The sequence below is a fragment of the Salmo trutta genome, unplaced genomic scaffold, assembly GCF_901001165.1.
Source record: "Salmo trutta unplaced genomic scaffold, fSalTru1.1, whole genome shotgun sequence".
Taxonomy (NCBI): domain Eukaryota; kingdom Metazoa; phylum Chordata; class Actinopteri; order Salmoniformes; family Salmonidae; genus Salmo; species Salmo trutta.
The window spans coordinates 571,999-591,216 of record NW_021822437.1 but is presented as its reverse complement, the minus strand read 5'-3'; the positions used below and the strand labels follow the sequence as shown (position 1 = coordinate 591,216).

General features: G+C 51.2%; 2 protein-coding genes across 2 annotated transcripts in view; one reads left to right on the top strand and one right to left on the bottom strand.

The window, feature by feature from the left end:
- Window positions 1-188: 188 nt before the first annotated feature.
- Window positions 189-13,799, bottom strand: LOC115182260 (tRNA-splicing ligase RtcB homolog). Its single transcript, XM_029743880.1, is given in 13 exon segments — window positions 189-681; window positions 1,230-1,349; window positions 1,838-1,948; window positions 3,186-3,272; window positions 3,274-3,375; window positions 4,178-4,353; window positions 6,741-6,900; window positions 7,635-7,791; window positions 10,799-10,955; window positions 12,174-12,273; window positions 12,566-12,633; window positions 12,893-12,971; window positions 13,613-13,799. Coding segments are annotated over 13 exon segments (1,518 nt in total). The 5' UTR covers window positions 13,706-13,799; the 3' UTR covers window positions 189-573.
- Window positions 13,800-14,410: 611 nt separating this feature from the next.
- Window positions 14,411-19,218, top strand: part of LOC115182286 (uncharacterized) — a 30,168-nt gene continuing 25,360 nt past the window's right edge. The window contains 2 exon segments of the mRNA XM_029743901.1: window positions 14,411-14,946; window positions 17,050-17,172. Of these exon segments, the coding sequence (XP_029599761.1) occupies window positions 14,909-14,946; window positions 17,050-17,172 (161 nt within the window). The 5' untranslated portion in view covers window positions 14,411-14,908.

Below are 19,218 nucleotides of genomic sequence, written 5' to 3'. Positions count from 1 at the left end.
GTTTTTGATGAACCAATAGAGTGTTTACTAATCCAAGACACCAATCAGGGTTTCTCCTACCAATGGGTGACGGCGGTAGTGAGGAAGATGATTCTCTGACCAGAATGCAGTTCCTCTCACAACATGAAGCTTTAGTGTTGTTTATTTTCTACAGATGTTGGAACAAAAAGTGACTACCAGGCATTAAATGCAGATACATAAATCTCTTCTCTTGTATTTTATTATCTGTGGTTAACCTGAATCTCAAGGTGATATTCCACAGTGATTTGCGATGAACGAAAAGTAAACACAAGACAATTTCACCCTACCAATATTTAAAGAGCCCATCCTGTCTTAATTTCATTGATCACTCAAACGGCCAAATCACCACCCCATGTCACAAAAATCATACTGGTCAGGAAGCAGGAAGCGGAGCTGAGGAAACCGATCCCTTGTCAAGTCTTTATGAAGACGGACACGCTCACTCGCAGTCAGACACTTCTCCATTGGCTCCTCTGCCAGCTCTCTGCCTGGTGATTGGCTCCTTGGATGGAGTGACACGGCCTTTACTGTCACTAGCAGAGGGGTGCGGCCTTAACCCTTGATCACCGCGATGGGTCGTAGTTTGATGGCTTTCTTGCTGATTCCGGCATCGTGACACGTGTTGACGACATCACACACGTTCTTGTACGACTCTGGAGCCTAGAAATGGTAAGAAAATACTGTTAGCCTTTATAACATTGTAGCCATGACCCACCCCACTGTAGCGTGACCAGCTTGGGCGAAGCCAAGCCTACCCCTTCCATGACCAGTTTGGGCGAAGCCTACCCCTTCCGTGACCAGTGTGGGCGAAGCGAAGCCTACCTCTTCCATGACCAGTTTGGGCGAAGCGAAGCCTACCTCTTCCATGACCAGTTTGGGCGAAGCCTACCCCTTCCATGACCAGCTTGGGAGAAGCGAAGCCTACCCCTTCCATGACTAGTTTGGGAGAAGCGAAGCCTACCCCTTCCATGACTAGTTTGGGAGAAGCGAAGCCTACCCCTTCCATGACCAGTTTGGGCGAAGCCTACCCCTTCCATGACCAGCTTGGGAGAAGCGAAGCCTACCTCTTCCATGACCAGTTTGGGCGAAGCGAAGCCTACCTCTTCCATGACCAGTGTGGGCGAAGCGAAGCCTACCTCTTCCATGACCAGTTTGGGCGAAGCGAAGCCTACCCCTTCCATGACTAGTTTGGGCGAAGCGAAGCCTACCTCTTCCATGACTAGTTTGGGCGAAGCCACCCTGATGGCGATACCCTGGTCTGCCAGCTTATCCAACACGTCCTGGAAGTCGATGTTCCTGCGGGATTTGGCCCGAGACAGAGCCCGACCCTGCAGACAGGAGTTCAATGTTGAGTAACAGATAAAACATGGAGTTACTCTGGAACTAACAGGGAACATGTTCTTGATGATGAACGGATGGATGCAGTCGATCCTCACTACTTGTTATAATATGGACATTCCTTATCAAGTTACAACAGTGATGTAGCCAGGAACACAGACAGAGGAGGCGGGGTAAAGCGACAGAGAGGAGGCGGGGTAAAGCGACAGAGAGGAGGCGGAGTAAAGCGACAGAGAGGAGGCGCAGTAAAGCGACAGAGGGGAGGCGCAGTAAAGCGACAGAGGGGAGGCGCAGTAAAGCGACAGAGGGGAGGCGCAGTAAAGCGACAGAGGGGAGGCGCAGTAAAGCGACAGAGGGGAGGCGCAGTAAAGCGACAGAGAGGCGCAGTAAAGCGACAGAGGTGCAGTAAAGCGACAGAGAGGTGCAGTAAAGCGACAGAGGTGCAGTAAAGCGACAGAGAGGTGCAGTAAAGCCTTACCGCTCCGTGGCAGGTGGTGCCGAAGGTCTCCGTCATGCCCTGCTCTGTGCCCGTCAGGACGTAACTGCAGGTGCCCATCGTGCCCCCGATCAACACCGGCTGGCCTGTCAGCTGATTGGACCAGAAACAGGAAGCGTTTTAAAAACATTGTCTCCGCATCAAAATGGCACCCAATGCCCTCCCTATATAGGGCACTACTTTAGGGCTGCCAGATAGGGCTGCCAGATTGGCCAGAGCCAGAAACACATATGGATTAAGGTTAACTATAATATTATGTATTGATGTTGAGGGGGGGGTACCTGGTAGTCTCCAGGGATGGGGGGGTACCTGGTAGTCTACAGGGATGAGGGGGGGGGGGGGGGGGGGGTACCTGGTAGTCTACAGGGATGAGAGGGGGGGTACCTGGTAGTCTACAGGGATGAGAGGGGGGTACCTGGTAGTCTACAGGGATGAGAGGGGGGTACCTGGTAGTCTACAGGGATGGGGGGGGTACCTGGTAGTCTACAGGGATGAGGGGGGAGGTACCTGGTAGTCTACAGGGATGGGGGGGGGTACCTGGTAGTCTACAGGGATGAGGGGGGGGGGTACCTGGTAGTCTACAGGGATGAGGGGGGGAGGGTACCTGGTAGTCTACAGGGATGGGGGGGGTACCTGGTAGTCTACAGGGATGAGGGGGGGTACCTGGTAGTCTACAGGGATGAGGGGGGGTACCTGGTAGTCTACAGGGATGAGGGGGGGGTACCTGGTAGTCTACAGGGATGAGGGGGGGGGTACCTGGTAGTCTACAGGGATGAGGGGGGGGGTACCTGGTAGTCTACAGGGATGAGGGGGGGGGGTACCTGGTAGTCTACAGGGATGAAGGGGGGGGTACCTGGTAGTCTACAGGGATGAGGGGGGGGGTACCTGGTAGTCTACAGGGATGAGGGGGGGGGGTACCTGGTAGTCTACAGGGATGAGGGGGGGGGTACCTGGTAGTCTACAGGGATGAGGGGGGGGTACCTGGTAGTCTACAGGGATGAGGGGGGGTACCTGGTAGTCTACAGGGATGAGGGGGGGGTACCTGGTAGTCTACAGGGATGAGGGGGAGTACCTGGTAGTCTACAGGGATGAGGGGGGGTACCTGGTAGTCTACAGGGATGAGGGGGGGGTACCTGGTAGTCTACAGGGATGAGGGGGGGTGGTGTACCTGGTAGTCTACAGGGATGAGTACCTGGTAGTCTACAGGGATGAGGGGGGGTGGTGTACCTGGTAGTCTACAGGGATGAGGGGGGGTGGTGTACCTGGTAGTCTACAGGGATGAGCGGGTGGTGTACCTGGTAGTCTACAGGGATGAGGGGGGGTGGTGTACCTGGTAGTCTACAGGGATGAGCGGGTGGTGTGGGGGGAAGGCCCGGGTGGACCCCTTGCGGTGCAGCAGCAGAGTCTTCTGTTTTCCCATCTACCATGTGTTCCTCCACCTTGGCGATGTTATGAGACACGTCATAGATCACATGCATGTCCAGGTCATCAGGAGTGGTGGTGAACACCTTGGCAAACGCCTGGAGGAGACAGAGACACGGAGGAGTCACACTGAGGGGGAAACGGAGGAGTCACACTGAGGGGGAAACGGAGGAGTCACACTGAGGGGGAAACGGAGGAGTCACACTGAGGGGGAAACGGAGGAGTCACACTGAGGGGGAAACGGAGGAGTCACACTGAGGGGGAAACGGAGGAGTCACACTGAGGGAAACCGGCGACTCGGACTAGCCACCCGCCTCGGGTGGGGTCAGCCAGCCGCCCGCCTCGGGTGGGGTCGGCCAGCCGCCCGCCTCGGGTGGGGTCGGCCAGCCGCCCGCCTCGGGTGGGGTCGGCCAGCCGCCCGCCTCGGGTGGGGTCGGCCAGCCACCCGCCTCGGGTGGGGTCGGCCAGCCACCCGTCTCGGGTGGGGTCGGCCAGTTACCCGTCTCGGGTGGGGTCAGTTACCTGTCTCGGGTGGGGTCAGCCAGGGTCAGTTACCTGTCTCAGGTGGGGTCAGCTACTTGTCTCAGGTGGGGTCAGTTACCCGTCTCAGGTGGGGTCAGTTACCCGTCTCAGGTGGGGTCAGTTACCCGTCTCAGGTGGGGTCAGTTACCCGTCTCAGGTGGGGTCAGTTACCCGTCTCAGGTGGGGTCACTTACCCGTCTCAGGTGGGGTCAGTTACCCGTCTCAGGTGGGGTCAGTTACCCGTCTCAGGTGGGGTCAGTTACCCGTCTCAGGTGGGGTCAGTTACCCGTCTCAGGTGGGGTCAGTTACCCGTCTCAGGTGGGGTCAGTTACCCGTCTCAGGTGGGGTCAGTTACCCGTCTCAGGTGGGGTCAGTTACCTGTCGCGTGAGGAAGGTCATAGAGGAACGGTTGACCCAGGCATAGTTTCCGGCGGCGGCCATTCCTTTCAGGTAGTCCTGTCCCTCCTCCGAAAAGATACGGGCGCAAGCCAGCTGGCGATCGTTCACCTGGATCTTGTCTCGCTTCATCGCCTTCTCCATGGCAACCAGGGCATCTACCAGAATATATTACAGTACCAGTTAAAAGTTAAGACCCCAAATCATTCAAAAGTTTTTCCTTCAGTGCCGTCAGGAAGTATTCCGACCCCTTGACTTATTCCACATTTTGTTACGTTACAGCCTTATTCTAAAATTGATTAAATTGTCCCCCCCTCATCAATCTGCACACAATGCCCCATAATGATGAAGTAAAACGTTTTTTTTTTGCTAATTTATAAAAAAAATAAGAAACAGAAATAACATTTACATAACTATTCAGACTCTTTAACTCAGTACTTTGTTGAAGCACCTTTGGCAGCGATTACAGCCTCGAGTCTTCTTGGGTCTGTGACGCCCCTCCCACTCCGCCTGACGCCCCTCCCACTCCGCCTGACGCCCCTCCCACTCCGCCTGACGCCCCTCCCACTCCGCCTGACGCCCCTCCCACTCCGCCTGACGCCCCTCCCACTCCGCCTGACGCCCCTCCCACTCCGCCCGACGCCCCTCCCACTCCGCCCGACGCCCCTCCCACTCCGCCTGACGCCCCTCCCACTCCGCCTGACGCCCCTCCCACTCTGTCTGCCGTCTTCTTTCTCTTTGCTCTCGTTTTCCTTATTAGGATGGTCGGGGGGCGGAGCTGGGAGCGTCGTCAGCGATACAGGACACACCTGGGCTCCGGGTGTGTCCCAGGATAAATCCACCACTTCCCTATTCATCGAGGAGACTCTCTCCATGCAGACACACTGATAGATTTTGGTAGTGGCCATTTTGTTTGTTTACGTTGGTACCTTTCAACATCCCTCATTATCACATTTATGCACACAACCACTCACTCACACTACGGATTACTGACTACACACACACACACTATTGTTAATTGTATTTAGTTTACTTCAGTTAATAAATATATTTTGTTATTCCTTATCGCCCCGTTGTCTCCCTTTTTGTTACGAATTCCGAGCCGGTTCGCGACAGGTATGACACTACAAGCTTGGCACACCTGTATTTGGGGAGTTTCTCCCATTCTTCTCTGCAGATCCTCTCAAGCTCTGTCAGGTTGGATGGGGAGAGTCGCTGCACAGCTATTTTCAGGTATTTCCAGAGATGTTGGATCGGGTTCAAGTCCGGGCTCCTGCTGGGCCATTCAGAGACTTGTCCCAAAGCCACACTTCTGCGTTGTCTTGGCTGTGTGTTTAGGATCGTTGTCCTGTTGGAAGGTGAACCTTCGCCCTCTGTCTGAGGTCCTGAACGCTCTTGGAGCAGGTTTTCATCAAGGATCTTTCTGTACTTTACTCCATTCATCTTCGCTCGATCCTGACTAGTCTCCCAGTCCCTGCATCTGAAAAACATCCCTAGGTTTCAGGTACCAGATTTCCTCCAGACGTGACGCTTGGCATTCAGGCCAATCTTGGTTTCATGAGACCAGAGAATCTTGTTTCTCATGGTCTGAGATTCCTTTTAGCAAACTCCAAGCGGGCTGTCATGTGCTTTTTACTGAGGAGTGGCTTCCGTCTGGCCGCTCTACCATAAACGGCTGATTAGTGTAGTGCTGCAGAGATGGTTGTCCTTCTGGAAGGTTCTCCCATCTCCACAGAGGATCTCTGGAGCTCTGTCAGAGTGACCATCTGGTTCTTGGTCACCTCCCTGACCAAGGCCCTTCTCCCCAGATTGCTCAGTTTGGCCGGGCGGCCAGCTCTAGGAAGAGTCTTGGTGGTTCCAAACTTCTTCCATTTAAGAAAGATGGAGGCCACTGTGTTCTTGGGGGCCTACAATGTTTTGGTACCCTTCCCCAGATCTGTGCCTCGACACAATCCTGTCTCGGAGCTCTACAGACAATTTCTTCAACCTCATGGCTTGGTTTTTGCTCTGACATGAACTGTCAACTGTGGGACCTTATATAGACAGGTGTGTGCCTTTCCAAATCATGTCCAATCAAATTAATTTATGAAAGGTGGATCTACAATCAAATTGTAGAAACATCAAGGATGGAAACAGGACACACCTGAGCTCATAGCAACGAGTCTGAATACTTATGTAAAGTATCGATTTTTTGTTTGTAATAAATTTGCCAAAACTTCTAATACATGATTTTCACTTATGGGGTAGTATGTAGATTGATAATGTGTATTTATTTCATCCATTTAAGAATAAGGCTGTAACGTAGCCTTATTATAAAACGGATCAATCATTCTTTCCCCCCCCCCTATGTATATTTGTACCTTTTTTATTTAACCAGGTAAGTCATTGAAAACACTAATCATTTACAACAACCTGACCAAGATAAGAAGCAATACACCGTGCAGCAACACAGACAAGTGACCACGTCACAGACAATTCTTTAAAAACGGAAACAAAAACAGAAAAAAAAGCATATTTCCAACATGGTTAGAGAGAGCAGTCCTACCTGTCGCTACCTGGTGACCCAGCCCTCTGCTGCCACTGTGGATCATCACACACACCTGGCCCTTGTGGTCGATGCCCATCTTCTTCGCAGCATAGTCATTATAGATCTCATCCACCACCTGGATCTCAGCGTAGTGGTTTCCTGCTCCCAGAGTGCCGAGCTGGTACAATACCATAGAATAGAATAAGGATAGGTCATTATAGATCTCAGCGTAGTGGTTTCCTGCCCCCAGAGTGCCGAGCTAGAACAATACCATAGAATAGAATAAGGATAGGTCATTATAGATCTCAGCGTAGTGGTTTCCTGCCCCCAGAGTGCCGACCTAGAACAATACCATAGACTGGGCCATTATAGATCTCAGTGTAGTGGTTTCCTGTCCCCAGCAGGAACAATACCATAGATTGGGTCATTATAGATCTCAGTGTAGTGGTTTCCTGTCCCCAGCAGGAACAATACCATAGACTGGGCCATTATAGATCTCAGTGTAGTGGTTTCCTGTCCCCCCCCCCCCCCCCAGCTAGAACAATACCATAGACTGGGCCATTATAGATCTCAGTGTAGTGGTTTCCTGTCCCCAGCAGGAACAATACCATAGATTGGGTCATTATAGATCTCAGTGTAGTGGTTTCCTGTCCCCAGCAGGAACAATACCATAGATTGGGTCATTATAGATCTCAGTGTAGTGGTTTCCTGTCCCCAGCAGGAACAATACCATAGATTGGGTCATTATAGATCTCAGTGTAGTGGTTTCCTGTCCCCAGCAGGAACAATACCATAGATTGGGTCATTATAGATCTCAGTGTAGTGGTTTCCTGTCCCCCCAGAGTGCCGAGCTGGTTCAATACCATAGAATGGAGTAAGGATAGGTCATTATAGGTTAGGGAGTGGTGTTACCTGAGGCAGGCCTCTCTTCTTGGCCTTGGAGGAGACCTTGTTGGGGTCGGCCTGCAGCATCCTGCCGTACTCCTCACAGTGCTCCTTGTCTTCTGCCCAGGCATAGCCTTCTCTCAGGGACCAGTCCACTCCCATCTCTAGAGCCTCCTCTAGATCCCTGTAACAGACACCAGGTTATCAGTCTCTAGACAGCCTTCTCTCAGGGACCAGTCCCCTCCCATCTCTAGAGCCTCCTCTAGATCCCTGTAACAGACACCAGGTTATCAGTCTCTAGAGATGGGACCAGTCCCCTCCCATCTCTAGAGCCTCCTCTAGATCCCTGTAACAGACACCAGGTTATCAGTCTCTAGAGATGGGACCAGTCCCCTCCCATCTCTAGAGCCTCCTCTAGATCCCTGTAACAGACACCAGGTTATCAGTCTCTAGAGATGGGACCAGTCCCCTCCCATCTCTAGAGCCTCCTCTAGATCCCTGTAACAGACACCAGGTTATCAGTCTCTAGAGATGGGACCAGTCCCCTCCCATCTCTAGAGCCTCCTCTAGATCCCTGTAACAGACACCAGGTTATCAGTCTCTAGAGATGGGACCAGTCCCCTCCCATCTCTAGAGCCTCCTCTAGATCCCTGTAACAGACACCAGGTTATCAGTCTCTAGAGATGGGACCAGTCCCCTCCCATCTCTAGAGCCTCCTCTAGATCCCTGTAACAGACACCAGGTTATCAGTCTCTAGAGATGGGACCAGTCCCCTCCCATCTCTAGAGCCTCCTCTAGATCCCTGTAACAGACACCAGGTTATCAGTCTCTAGAGAATGGGACCAGTCCCCTCCCATCTCTAGAGCCTCCTCTAGATCCCTGTAACAGACACCAGGTTATCAGTCTCTAGAGATGGGACCAGTCCCCTCCCATCTCTAGAGCCTCCTCTAGATCCCTGTAACAGACACCAGGTTATCAGTCTCTAGAGATGGGACCAGTCCCCTCCCATCTCTAGAGCCTCCTCTAGATCCCTGTAACAGACACCAGGTTATCAGTCTCTAGAGATGGGACCAGTCCCCTCCCATCTCTAGAGCCTCCTCTAGATCCCTGTAACAGACACCAGGTTATCAGTCTCTAGAGATGGGACCAGTCCCCTCCCATCTCTAGAGCCTCCTCTAGATCCCTGTAACAGACACCAGGTTATCAGTCTCTAGAGATGGGACCAGTCCCCTCCCATCTCTAGAGCCTCCTCTAGATCCCTGTAACAGACACCAGGTTATCAGTCTCTAGAGATGGGACCAGTCCCCTCCCATCTCTAGAGCCTCCTCTAGATCCCTGTAACAGACACCAGGTTATCAGTCTCTAGAGATGGGACCAGTCCCCTCCCATCTCTAGAGCCTCCTCTAGATCCCTGTAACAGACACCAGGTTATCAGTCTCTAGAGATGGGACCAGTCCCCTCCCATCTCTAGAGCCTCCTCTAGATCCCTGTAACAGACACCAGGTTATCAGTCTCTAGAGATGGGACCAGTCCCCTCCCATCTCTAGAGCCTCCTCTAGATCCCTGTAACAGACACCAGGTTATCAGTCTCTAGAGATGGGACCAGTCCCCTCCCATCTCTAGAGCCTCCTCTAGATCCCTGTAACAGACACCAGGTTATCAGTCTCTAGAGATGGGACCAGTCCCCTCCCATCTCTAGAGCCTCCTCTAGATCCCTGTAACAGACACCAGGTTATCAGTCTCTAGAGATGGGACCAGTCCCCTCCCATCTCTAGAGCCTCCTCTAGATCCCTGTAACAGGTCATTATGGAGTATTGTGTGTAGAATAAGGCTGTAACGTAACAAAATGTGTAAAGTCAAAGGGGTCTGAATACTTTCCGAAGGCCCTAACCTTAACCCTGCTCTATCCAAAGGGATTGGGTTAATGTTGTATTGGTGCCCGCAGACAGCAGGGTATTGGTGTAGTGGTGCCTGCTGACAGCAGGGTAGTGGTGTAGTGGTGCCTGCAGACAGCAGGGTAGTGGTGCCTGCAGGGTATTGGTGTAGTGGTGCCTGCAGACAGCAGGGTAGTGGTGTAGTGGTGCCTGCAGACAGCAGGGTAGTGGTGCCTGCAGACGGCAGGGTATTGGTGTAGTGGTGCCTGCAGACGGCAGGGTATTGGTGTAGTGGTGCCTGCAGACGGCAGGGTATTGGTGTAGTGGTGCCTGCAGACAGCAGGGTGTTGGTGTAGTGGTGCCTGCAGACAGCAGGGTATTGGTGTAGTGGTGCCTGCAGACGGCAGGGTATTGGTGTAGTGGTGCCTGCAGACGGCAGGGTATTGGTGTAGTGGTGCCTGCAGACAGCAGGGTATTGGTGTAGTGGTGCCCGCAGACAGCAGGGTATTGGTGTAGTGGTGCCTGCAGACAGCAGGGTATTGGTGTAGTGGTGCCTGCAGACAGCTGGGTAGTGGTGTAGTGGTGCCTGCAGACAGCAGGGTATTGGTGTAGTGGTGCCTGCAGACAGCAGGGTATTGGTGTAGTGGTGCCTGCAGACAGCAGGGTATTGGTGTAGTGGTGCCTGCAGACGGCAGGGTATTGGTGTAGTGGTGCCTGCAGACGGCAGGGTATTGGTGTAGTGGTGCCCGCAGACAGCAGGGTATTGGTGTAGTGGTGCCTGCAGACGGCAGGGTATTGGTGTAGTGGTGCCTGCAGACGGCAGGGTATTGGTGTAGTGGTGCCTACAGACGGCAGGGTATTGGTGTAGTGGTGCCTGCAGACGGCAGGGTATTGGTGTAGTGGTGCCTACAGACAGCAGGGTGTTGGTGTAGTGGTGCCCGCAGACAGCAGGGTATTGGTGTAGTGGTGCCTGCAGACGGCAGGGTATTGGTGTAGTGGTGCCCGCAGACAGCAGGGTATTGGTGTAGTGGTGCCTGCAGACGGCAGGGTATTGGTGTAGTGGTGCCTGCAGACGGCAGGGTATTGGTGTAGTGGTGCCTACAGACGGCAGGGTATTGGTGTAGTGGTGCCTGCAGACGGCAGGGTATTGGTGTAGTGGTGCCTGCAGACGGCAGGGTATTGGTGTAGTGGTGCCTGCAGGGTATTGGTGTAGTGGTGTAGTGGTGCCTGCAGACAGCAGGGTATTGGTGTAGTGGTGCCTGCAGGGTATTGGTGTAGTGGTGCCTGCTGGGTAGTGGTGTAGTGGTGCCTGCTTACTTGGCGGTCATAGGGATGACTCCCTTGGACCCGACTCCGACGGGGATGTGGTCGAACAGGGCCTGAGCCAGCTGCTCCTTGACTGGCTGGACGTCTCCCTCGTCTAGGTTGGTCCTCAGTAGACGCACTCCACAGTTAATATCAAACCCCACACCACCTAGTACACACACACACTCCACAGTTAATATCAAACCCCACACCACCTAGTACACACACACACTCCACAGTTAATATCAAACCCCACACCACCTAGTACACACACACACTCCACAGTTAATATCAAACCCCACACCACCTAGCACACACACACACACTCCACAGTTAATATCAAACCCCACACCACCTAGCACACACACACACACTCCACAGTTAATATCAAACCCCACACCACCTAACACACACACACACACACACACACTCCACAGTTAATATCAAACCCCACACCACCTAGTACACACACACACACACACACACACACACACACACACACACACACACTCCACAGTTAATATCAAACCCCACACCACCTAGTACACACACACACACACACACACAGTTAATGTCAAACCCCACACCACCTAGTACACACACACACACACACACACACACACACACAGTTAATGTCAAAACCCACACCACCTAGTACACACACACACACACACACACACACTCCACGGTTAATATCAAACCCCACACCACCTAGCACACACACACACACACACACACACACACACACACAGTTAATGTCAAAACCCACACCACCTAGTACACACACACACACTCCACAGTCAATATCAAACCCCACACCACCTAGTACACACACACACACACACACACACACACACACACCACAGTTAATATCAAACCCCACACCACCTAGTACACACACACACACACACACCACAGTTAATATCAAACCCCACACCACCTAGTACACACACACACACTCCACAGTTAATATCAAACCCCACACCACCTAACACACACACACACACTCCACAGTTAATATCAAACCCCACACCACCTAGTACACACACACACACACACACACACTACAGTTAATATCAAACCCCACACCACCTAGTACACACACACACACACTCCACAGTTAATGTCAAAACCCACACCACCTAGCACGCACGCGCACACACACACACACACACACACACACTTAATGTCAAAACCCACACCACCTAGCACACACACACACACTCCACACTTAATGTCAAAACCCACACCACCTAGCACACACACACACACAGAGTTAATGTCAAAACCCACACCACCTAGCACACACACACACACAACCAGTTAATGTCAAACCCAGACCAGAGATAGACAGGACAGCCTGTTGGACTGTGTGGATCCTCTGTACCTGGGGATACGACAGCGTTGGGGTCACTCATGTCGAAGGCAGCCATGTTTCCGATGGCAAACCCATACCCCGAGTGGCAGTCTGGCAGGCCGATGGACCTCTGAGGGAGAGAGAGACAGAGAGGGGAGAGAGAGAAGAAAGAGAGAGAGAGGTTTGAGGACACAGGTTAAGAGTAATCCTGGTCTGACAAACAAACTCATTGGAGAATCTCCATGTTTAAGTGCGTCGTAGTCCGTGACCAGGCTAAATACATGTCTGGGGGCAAACAGCCCCTGTCAGATATTACAGAGTGTCAATATGTCTGTTTATAGCTCGTTAGATACCGGTTGTTAGCTTCATCTCCTGCTGACTTGTGTTAAAGGCCTGATCCAGACCAGCGCTTCTCCACTTACATGGACTATTCCAGGCAGAGCAGCAACGTTTCCAATCTGTTTCATGGCAGGGAGAAACCCACCAAAACCTGAAGACAAAATAACAACCAAATCAGTCAAATCAACAGGGAGAAACCCACCAAAACCTGACGACAAAATAACACAACAAAACCAAATCAGTCAAATCAACAGGGAGAAACCCACCAAAACCTGACGACAAAATAACACAACCAAACCAAACCAGTCAAATCAGGGGGGGGGGGGGGGGGGGGAACAATACAGGAGAGAGCTTGTCTGTTATTAATACGGCATCATCATGTTATTGTTGTTATTGTTGTTGTTGTTTACCTCCTCCTTTACACGCGTTACGCAGCTCCTCAAACATCAGCTTCTCCAGAGACTCGTTGACGTAAAACACTCCTTCCACCTGGAATGAAACGATGATTAAACTAACTATATATATATATATATATACACACATATACATACATACATACATACATACATATACATATATATATATATATATATATATATATATATATATATATATATATATATATATATATATATATATATATATATACACACATATATATATATATATATATATATATATATATATATACACTATAATACAGGAGTGGGCTTGTCTGTTGACGTAAAACACTCCTTCCACCTGGAATGAAACGGGAAGGATTTGATGATTAAACTAACTATATATATATATATATATATATTATATAATACGTGGCTTGCTACTATCCAGCTTGACTCTGTTGTTTCTCTTGTCTTTTTGTATGTAGAGAAGGTGTAAGAGCATAGTAACTACATTAACTAGCTAACTAGCTAACCTAATGTGGCGTATCAGCTGTCAAGTCCCATACGCCACATTAGGTTAGCTAGTTAGCTAGTTAATGTAGGTACTATGCTCTTACACCTTCTCTACATACAAAAAGACAAGAGAGACAACAGAGTCAAGCTGGATAGTAGCGAGCCACGTCTGAAGCTGGTAAACTACGGACATGTGTTAAAGTTAATTCATTCCTTATAGTTTAAACTAATCACCTGCATATTCGGGACGAAACCTTTCTTGATTCGCCAGCAGTTTTTGTCAATCTTGTCCAAATATTGTAACTCGTCATTGTACGATCGACTCATGATTATGATTATTATCTATCCGGCTGTTTAATAATAATTTGACTTGTATTTCTGCAGTGTCTGATTCTGTCCTGAACCAACAGACTACGGAGCCTCGCAGACGCGTCCGGATAAAAACGCGTTTTTCAAAACTGATATATGACGCAGCTGGAAATGTTTCTAAATTAATGAATTGCGTTTTTTTATTTTTATGGATTGAAATATTGATCTTAGATAACATCATATTATAGTCGTGCCTACCAAATACATGTTTCCTAATATCCGAGCAACGTTTAATTTTTTGTTGTTGTTGAAAACATTAGTGGTAATTTATTTTTCCTAAATGTGTTTTGTCATTTTTGACTTTCCGTAGTTGAAGTCAGAACTCTACTCGCTTTCCGTAGTTGAAGTCAGAACTCTACTCGGTTTCCGTAGTTGAAGTCAGAACTCCTACTCGCTTTCCGTAGTTGAAGTCAGATCTCTACTCGCTTTCCGTAGTTGAAGTCAGATCTCTACTCGCTTTCCGTAGTTGAGGTAAACAAGCTGATATCATTGTTGACCATCTAGCTTCTGTCAAAGCCTCTTCTATCTTCTCGTTACCGTGGAAATCTTCAACTATCTCTACTCTTTAGTTAACATGAAATGTATGGTGTGAAATGATTAAGGCTTGCAATAAGTTAACAAGAGACAACAACTAAAGTAAGCGAAACGCTGCTGGCTGGCTAGCTAGCTAGCTACTAGCTAGCTGCACTTGTACATCTAGGTTTGCATTGTTCTAGCTAGATAACACCAGAAGTGTGCTGTGCATAATGAAATATATCTGTGTACTGTAGGAATTGCTAGGCCAGTGGACCTGCTATAACGTTAGGTCGTTACACTGATAAACGTTTGTCATTTTGCTTTGATAATTCAGTCTTTCTTAATAACACAGTTGGTAAGAAATGAAAGTGAAATCATTCCAGCCAGCACTGTATTTCTACTGTAAACAGGTGACTTGGCTTTGCCAAGTGTTTTATACTTCGTTGTGAAAACTGACATCGTGCTCAGAAAGTTGGACGCTTTGTGAAAACTGACATCGTGCTCAGAAAGTTGGACGCTTTGTGAAAACTGACATCATGCTCAGAAAGTTGGACGCTTTGTGAAAACTGACATCATGCTCAGAAAGTTGGACGCTTTGTGAAAACGTTTTTTTTTTTTGTTGGAAGATGCCAGTAATGATTCATGATGAACCAGGGAGAGAAGACCACATTTAAGTGTCTTGGGTCTGAATTATTGAGTTTGTGTCCTTAACCTGTCTGATGGTGTTCTGTGTGTTGGTTACCTAACCCTGTCCGTCGGTCTCTCTCCCCCCCCGAGCATAACCCTGTCCGTCGGTCTCTCTCCCCCCAAGCATAACCCTGTCCGTCGGTCTCTCTCCCCCCAAGCATAACCCTGTCCGTCGGTCTCTCTCCCCCCAAGCATAACCCTGTCCGTCGGTCTCTCTCCCCCCAAGCATAACCCTGTCCGTCGGTCTCTCTCCCCCCCCGAGCATAACCCTGTCCGTCGGTCTCTCTCCCCCCCCAAGCATAACCCTGTCCGTCGGTCTCTCTCCCCCCAAGCATAACCCTGTCCGTCGGTCTCTCTCCCCCCCAAGCATAACCCTGTCCGTCGGTCTCTCTCCCCCCCAAGCATAACCCTGTCCGTCGGTCTCTCTCCCCCCCAAGCATAACCCTGTCCGTCGGTCTCTCTCCCCCCAAGCATAACCCTGTCCGTCGGTCTCTCTCCCCCCCAAGCATAACCCTGTCCGTCGGTCTCTCTCCCCCCCCAAGCATAACCCTGTCCGTCGGTCTCTCTCCCCTCCCCAAGCTTAGCCCTGTCCGTCGGTCTCTCTCCCCCCCAAGCATAACCCTGTCCGTCGGTCTCTCTCCCCCTTCAAGCATAACCCTGTCCGTCAGTCTCTCTCCCCCCAAGCATAACCCTGTCCGTCGGTCTCTCCCCCCCCAAGCATAACCCTGTCCGTCAGTCTCTCTCCCCCCCAAGCATAACCCTGTCCGTCGGTCTCTCTCCCCCCCAAGCATAACCCTGTCCGTCGGTCTCTCTCCCCCCCAAGCATAACCCTGTCCGTCGGTCTCTCTCCGCCCCCAAGCATAACCCTGTCCGTCGGTCTCTCTCCGCCCCCAAGCATAACCCTGTCCGTCGGTCTCTCTCCCCCCAAGCATAACCCTGTCCGTCGGTCTCTCTCCCCCCCAAGCATAACCCTGTCCGTCGGTCTCTCTCCCCCTCCAAGCATAACCCTGTCCGTCGGTCTCTCTCCCCCCCAAGCATAACCCTGTCCGTCGGTCTCTCTCCCCTCCCCCAAGCATAACCCTGTCCGTCGGTCTCTCTCCCCCCCAAGCATAACCCTGTCCGTCGGTCTCTCCCCCCCCCAAGCATAACCCTGTCCGTCGGTCTCTCTCCCCCCCCAAGCATAACCCTGTCCGTCGGTCTCTCTCTCCCCCCCCAAGCATAACCCTGTCCGTCGGTCTCTCTCCCCCCCAAGCATAACCCTGTCTGTCGGTCTCTCTCCCCCCCCAAGCATAACCCTGTCCGTCGGTCTCTCTCCCCCCCAAGCATAACCCTGTCTGTCGGTCTCTCTCCCCCCCAAGCATAACCCTGTCCGTCGGTCTCTCCCCCCCCCCAAGCATAACCCTGTCCGTCGGTCTCTCTCCCCCCCCCAAGCATAACCCTGTCCGTCGGTCTCTCTCCCCCCAAGCATAACCCTGTCCGTCGGTCTCTCTCCCCCCAAGCATAACCCTGGTCCGTCGGTCTCTCTCCCCCCAAGCATAACCCTGTCTGTCGGTCTCTCTCCCCCAAGCATAACCCTGTCCGTCGGTCTCTCCCCCCCCCCCAGCATAACCCTGTCCGTCGGTCTCTCTCCCCCCAAGCATAACCCTGTCCGTCGGTCTCTCCCCCCCCCCAGCATAACCCTGTCCGTCGGTCTCTCTCCCCCCCCAAGCATAACCCTGTCCGTCGGTCTCTCCCCCCCCCAAGCATAACCCTGTCCGTCGGTCTCTCTCCCCCCCCCAAGCATAACCCTGTCCGTCGGTCTCTCTCTCCCCCCCAAGCATAACCCTGTCCGTCGGTCTCTCTCCCCCCCCAAGCATAACCCTGTCCGTCGGTCTCTCTCCCCCCCCAAGCATAACCCTGTCCGTCGGTCTCTCTCCCCCCCAAGCATAACCCTGTCCGTCGGTCTCTCTCCCCCCCCAAGCATAACCCTGTCTGTCGATCTCTCCCCCCCCCAGCATAACCCTGTCCGTCGGTCTCTCTCCCCCCCCAAGCATAACCCTGTCTGTCGGTCTCTCTCCCCCCCAAGCATAACCCTGTCTGTCGGTCTCTCTCCCCCCAAGCATGAAACTGCGTGTGAGGATAAACAAGCAGACCAGCCGGGTGAAGCTGGAGGGAGAGGAGCCAACTCTGACAGAGCTCAACGTTCAAATCAGAGAGATCCTTCTGCCTTCACATGGACTCAGGTTAGTCCCTCAGTCCCTCAGGTTAGTTAGTCCCTCAGGTTAGTCCTTCTGCCTTCACATGGACTCAGGTTAGTCCCTCAGTCCCTCAGGTTAGTCCCTCAGGTTAGTCCCTCAGGTTAGTCCCTCAGGTTAGTTAGTCCCTCAGGTTAGTTAGTCCCTCAGGTTAGACCCTCAGGTTAGTTAGTTAGTCCCTCAGGTTAGTTAGTCCCTCAGGTTAGTTAGTCCCTCAGGTTAGTTAGTCCCTCAGGTTAGTTAGACCCTCAGGTTAGTTAGACCCTCAGGTTAGTTAGTCCCTCAGGTTAGTTAGTCCCTCAGGTTAGTTAGTCCCCAGGTTAGACCCTCAGGTTAGTTAGTCCCTCAGGTTTAGTTAGACCCTCAGGTTAGTTAGACCCTCAGTTAGTTATCCCTCAGGTTAGTTAGTCCCTCAGTTAGACCCTCAGGTTAGTTAGTCCCTCAGGTTAGTTAGTCCCTCAGGTTAGTTAGTCCTCAGGTAGTTAGACCCTCAAGGTTAGACCCTCAGGTTAGTTAGTCCCTCAGGTTAGTTAGTCCCTCAGGGTTAGTTAGACCCTCAGGTTAGTTAGTCCCTCAGGTTAGTTAGTCCCTCAGGTTAGTTAGTCCCTCAGGTTAGTTAGTCCCTCAGGTTAGACCCTCAGGTTAGTTAGACCTTCAGGTTAGTTAGACCCTCAGGTTAGTTAGTCCCTCAGGTTAGTTAGTTCCTCAGGTTAGTTAGTCTCTCAGGTTAGTTAGTCCCTCAGGTTAGTTAGTCCCTCAGGTTAGTTAGACCCTCAGGTTAGTTAGACCCTCAGGTTAGTTAGTCCCTCAGGTTAGTTAGTCCCTCAGGTTAGTCCCTCAGGTTAGTTAGTCCCTCAGGTTAGTTAGTCCCTCAGGTTAGTTAGTCCCTCAGGTTAGTTAGTCCCTCAGGTTAGTTAGACCCTCAGGTTAGTTAGTCCCTCAGGTTAGTTAGTCCCTCAGGTTAGTTAGTCCCTCAGGTTAGTTAGACCCTCAGGTTAGTTAGACCCTCAGGTTAGTTAGTCCCTCAGGTTTAGTCCTCAGGTTAGTCCCTCAGGTTAGTTAGTACCCTCAGGTTAGTTAGTCCCTCAGGTTAGTTAGTCCCTCAGGTTAGTCCTCAGTTATTAGTCCCTCAGGTTAGTCCCTCAGGTTAGTTAGTCCCTCAGGTTAGTTAGTCCCTCAGGTTAGTTAGTCCCTCAGGTTAGTCCCCTTCAGGTTAGTTAGTCCCTCAGGTAGTTAGTCCCTCAGGTTAGTTAGTCCCTCAGGTTAGTCCCCTCAGGGTTAGTTAGTCCCTCAGGTTAGTCCAGACCCTCAGGTTAGTTCCCTCAGGTAGTTAGTATCCCTCAGGTTAGTTAGACCCTCAGGTTAGTTTAGACCCTCAGGTTAGTCCCTCAGGTTAGTCCTCAGGTTAGTTAGTCCCTCAGGTTAGTTAGAACCCTCAGGTAGTTAGTCCCTCAGGTTAGTTAGTCCCTCAGGTTAGTTAGTCCCTCAGGTTTAGTTAGACCCTCAGGTTAGTTAGACCCTCAGGTAGTTAGTCCCTCAGGTTAGACCCTCAGGTTAGACCCTCAGGTTTAGTTAGACCCTCAGGTAGTAGTCCCTCAGGTAGACCTCAGGTTAGGACCCTCAGGTTAGTTTAGACCCTCAGGTTAGAACCCTCAGTTAGTCCCTCAGGTTAGTTAGTCCTCAGGTTAGTTAGACCCTCAGGTTAGTTAGTCCCTCAGGTTAGTCCCTCAGGTTAGTAGGACCCTCAGGTTAGTTAGACCCTCAGTTGTCCTCAGGTACCCTCAGGTTAGTCCCTCAGGTTAGACCCTCAGGTTAGTCCCTCAGGTTAGACCCTCAGGTTAGTTAGACCCTCAGGTTAGTTAGTCCCTCAGGTTAGTTAGACCCTCAGGTTAGTTAGTCCCTCAGGTTAGTTACCCTCAGGTTAGTTAGACCCTCAGGTTAGTTAGTCCCTCAGGTTAGTTAGACCCTCAGGTTAGTTAGTCCCTCAGGTTAGTTAGTCCATCAGGTTAGTTAGTCCCTCAGGTTAGTCCCTCA